This window comes from Hipposideros armiger, unplaced genomic scaffold, assembly GCF_001890085.2.
Source record: "Hipposideros armiger isolate ML-2016 unplaced genomic scaffold, ASM189008v1 scaffold_93, whole genome shotgun sequence".
Lineage (NCBI taxonomy): Eukaryota > Metazoa > Chordata > Mammalia > Chiroptera > Hipposideridae > Hipposideros > Hipposideros armiger.
This window is the reverse complement of record NW_017731443.1, coordinates 2,089,191-2,092,504: the sequence shown is the minus strand read 5'-3', so window position 1 is coordinate 2,092,504 and position 3,314 is coordinate 2,089,191. Positions and strand designations below refer to the sequence as shown.

General features: G+C 54.6%; 1 protein-coding gene across 1 annotated transcript; it reads left to right on the top strand.

Moving 5' to 3' along the window:
• The first annotated feature begins 478 nt into the window (after positions 1–478).
• SPDYC (speedy/RINGO cell cycle regulator family member C) lies at positions 479–2,689 on the top strand. Its single transcript, XM_019645205.1, has 6 exons — positions 479–638; positions 904–962; positions 1,225–1,310; positions 1,419–1,590; positions 1,673–2,015; positions 2,209–2,689. Exons 1-6 carry the CDS (start codon positions 503–505, stop codon positions 2,235–2,237), a joined length of 825 nt encoding a protein of 274 aa, XP_019500750.1. The 5' UTR covers positions 479–502; the 3' UTR covers positions 2,238–2,689.
• The last annotated feature ends 625 nt before the right edge of the window (positions 2,690–3,314 follow it).

Below are 3,314 nucleotides of genomic sequence, written 5' to 3'. Positions count from 1 at the left end.
TGGGGAGCAAGAGGAGCAATGAACTCTTTGGTTTTGGAGGTCAGACAGACTCCACTTTTAGGTGGTTGTGAGTCTTCCGCGCTTGTTTCTGTGTTTGCAAAATGGTTCTTCGGTTTTACCTACCTACCAGGTAGGTAAATACGATGATGCCTTGAAAGCATTTAGCACAGCTCCAGGCACTTAGGATGTCCTCAGTGGTGCCTGTTGCTTACTCGCTGGCCTGGCCTGGAGTGCCAGGAGGAGGGGGATGTGAATAGCTGCAGCCTCAGGATGCAGGCTGCTTTTCTGGCCTCCCCACCCCACAGGCCTCCCAGTTTCCTTCTGTTCAGAGCTCCTGAGTCTCTACCCCAACCTCTCCACCTTCTGGAGGGCCTCTGTCAGACCAGCCTCACCAACCCCTTGACGTGTGGAGGAGGGAGGGAAAAGAGAATAAGTCCTGGGGCTGCTTTCTTTACAGGTCACCCGCCCCCACCCCACCCCACCTGTCCCCATCCCCCATGAGATGAGTGAAGCCCAAGACCTTGCCCAAGTGGTTGTCACCCAAGTGAAACTGTGGGGCTGGAGCCATGAAGGTGGTGGCAGTGGGTCTCTCCATTCCCGCCAGCACCAGGAGCTCCAGGCCTTCCTCGGCCTTCTGGGTGAGTCTACTTGGGGGTTGGCATGGGAGGGGCTGTAAAAGGACCAAGTTTGCAACAGACCTGAGGGGTAGGATCTCAGCCTGCCCATGCATGCGTCTGAAGTCTCTGTCCCTTCCCTTCCCAGGTGACTCTGGCTTCACAGTTGTGGGAGGTGGGGGTTCATGTCAGAAAGTGGATTTGGTATAGGCTTGGGTCTTGGAGTGTCTGATGCCACTCTTGTCTAGTGGGAGGCAGGTGGTAACCCGGTTTCTCTTCTCTACCCCAGAGCACAGTTCCCTTCAGGAATTCCTCTCCAGAGATCCCTGTTTCCAGATATCAGATAAGGTAAGGGGACACAGTGTGGGTAGAGGTTGGGGTCGCTTGGAGAAGGTTGAATTTGTGGGACTTGTATGCTGCTAATTCACTGGGTCCCCTGTCCGGTGGAGGGGGCGCCTTTCTTTTCAACCTTTGTCTCTGCAGGCCTCCCCCCACCGTTTTATCCCAGTTTATCTAACCCCTATCAGAACTTCCTTGAGTGCAAATGGGCCTGGCACAGTCCCCTGTCCCCGGTGCCTAACTCTAACCTCTCCCCCTTTCTGTATCACAGTATCTCCTGGCCATAGTGCTGGTCTACTTCCGGCGCGCCAACCTGAAGCTCAGCGAGTACACCCGCAGCAACCTGTTCTTGGCACTGTGAGTGTCTGGGCTGGTGGCGGAGACTCTTGCTCCAAGTTGTAGGATGGGGCAGGGCAGCTATCTATAGCCTCTGCTCCCCCCCTCCCCCGCCACCTCTGTGGTCAGGTACCTTGCAAATGACATGGAGGAGGACCTGGAAGAAGCCAAATGTGTGATTTTTCCCTGGGCCCTGGGCAAAGATTGGCATCATCAGGTGGTGGACTTCCTGCGTCAGAGGGACAAGCTGTGGGCACGGATGGGCTTCCGGGCTTTCGTGAGCCGCCAATGCTGTGAGGAGGTGAAGCCCCGCTGGCATCCTTGGGTCGGGGAAAGAGGCTGGACCTCCCACCCCCATTTACCATTCGCTCTACTCATGCCAGGTCATAGCCAAGGAGCCCTCCCACTGGGCCTGGACTCGGGAGAGGCGCCCCCACCATGGTGGGGCTCAGAGGAGCTGCCTGAAGGCCCAGGTCCCCCTCCCCCGGGGCCCTGGCCTCTCACCACCCCACTGTTCCCTCTGTGGCTTGCCCCCTCTCTGTAGCCACTGCTGCCACCAACCCTGCCCCTTGCCTGTCTTAACCAAGTGCCCTTCCTCAAACCCTGACTGGTATCACCCTCCTTCCCACACTTGTCCCTCAGTGGCTGAAGACCCCTGGGGTGGGGGCTTCCTCCTGGTCTTGCCCCCCCAGCTGCATCTGGAGCCAGGCACCTACACCCTCCACAGTAAGTTGGGGACAGAAGCTGGAGGGTGGGCTTGGGAGCCAGGGAGGCAGGTGTGGGTCCTGACAGAATGGGAGGAAGAGACGAGGGGCCTGGGGCCAGCGGGCCTGGGCACATGTCCCAGCTCTGCCACCTCCTCGCTGTGTGAGTTTGGCAAGTTACCTCTCTGAGCCTCTCTCTGTCCTTCTTCCCCCAGTCCTCCCAAAGCCTGCGTCGATGCCCTAGGCATTGAACTCTCAGGGTGAAGAACATCCCACCTGCTTGCCCATCGAACTGACGCGCTACTGGCTGTGGCCCCCCTAGCCTCCTGTCTTGGCTTCAGGCTGGCCGTGCTGCCCAAACCCCCTGCCCCCTCCTCCCAACCTGAAACTTCCCACTCTGACTTTGACCCCTCTAATAAACTCATGTCCACAGGACACTAACTATGCTTAGGCCTTGGCCTGGCTCCTTGACCCAAGGAAGGGGTAAGGAAGAAGTTCGGGGGAGGGGGGCTCTGCCAGGTTTAGGTATCAGCAGTTGAGACCCATGAGCACACATTCTGTAGTCATCCCGAGCCATTTTCCTTATAACATCATCTATGGATGATGAGATCTACACAGTGTAAATGGGATTGAATAAGATTAGGTAAATGCAGCCCTTAGAAGAGGGCTAGGAGCCTATTGGATGAAAAAAGCTCAAATGGAAAACAGCTCTATACTCAATCTAGAATTGCTTGCAGGGCCAGGTCTGTTTAGGAATAAGATTTGATCCTTGCCTTGGGCTGCAATCAAATATAATGTAATTATTATAATAGAACCCCCTCTCCCCAAAAAAACCCCAGTATATTTGTTAATGAGGGGCAGAGAAGGCTTTCCAGAGGAGGTGACATTTGAAGTGGGCTTTGAACAATGTCAAGTTTGCCCATGAGAATTGGGGGGCAGGATCTATGAGGAAGGGGATTATTGGAAAGAGCCTACAGTAATGATTAAATCTTGGTCTCTGTTGCCAGACAGTTTTAGTGCAAATTCCAGGTTCTTGTGTGACCTTGGAATGTTATTTAATCTCTTCTGTTGCTTCATCTGTAAAATGGGTATTATACTAAAATGGGTGTTGAATGAGTTAATCCTAGGAGGGTTTAGAACTATGTTTCCAGAATAGACCTCGCATGTGTGTTACTAGTAGAGAAACTGCTGCCTACAGAAAGGCCAGAGGGGAGGGTGCCTTTGAGGCTGGAACAGAAGATGGAGAAGGCTGGAGAAATCCACAAGGGTCAGGTGGCCGGAATCTAGATGCGATCCCCCTGAGTGCTCTATGAGTGGCTCC

Bases quoted from the DNA above. Each gene is read 5' to 3' on its own strand.
- SPDYC (XM_019645205.1), top strand. From the start codon at position 503: ATGAGTGAAGCCCAAGACCTTGCCCAAGTGGTTGTCACCCAAGTGAAA. The intron at 1,311-1,418 runs GTGAGTGTCTGG...CTCTGTGGTCAG, and splicing joins AGCAACCTGTTCTTGGCACT to GTACCTTGCAAATGACATGG. The intron at 2,016-2,208 runs GTAAGTTGGGGA...TTCTTCCCCCAG, and splicing joins AGGCACCTACACCCTCCACA to TCCTCCCAAAGCCTGCGTCG.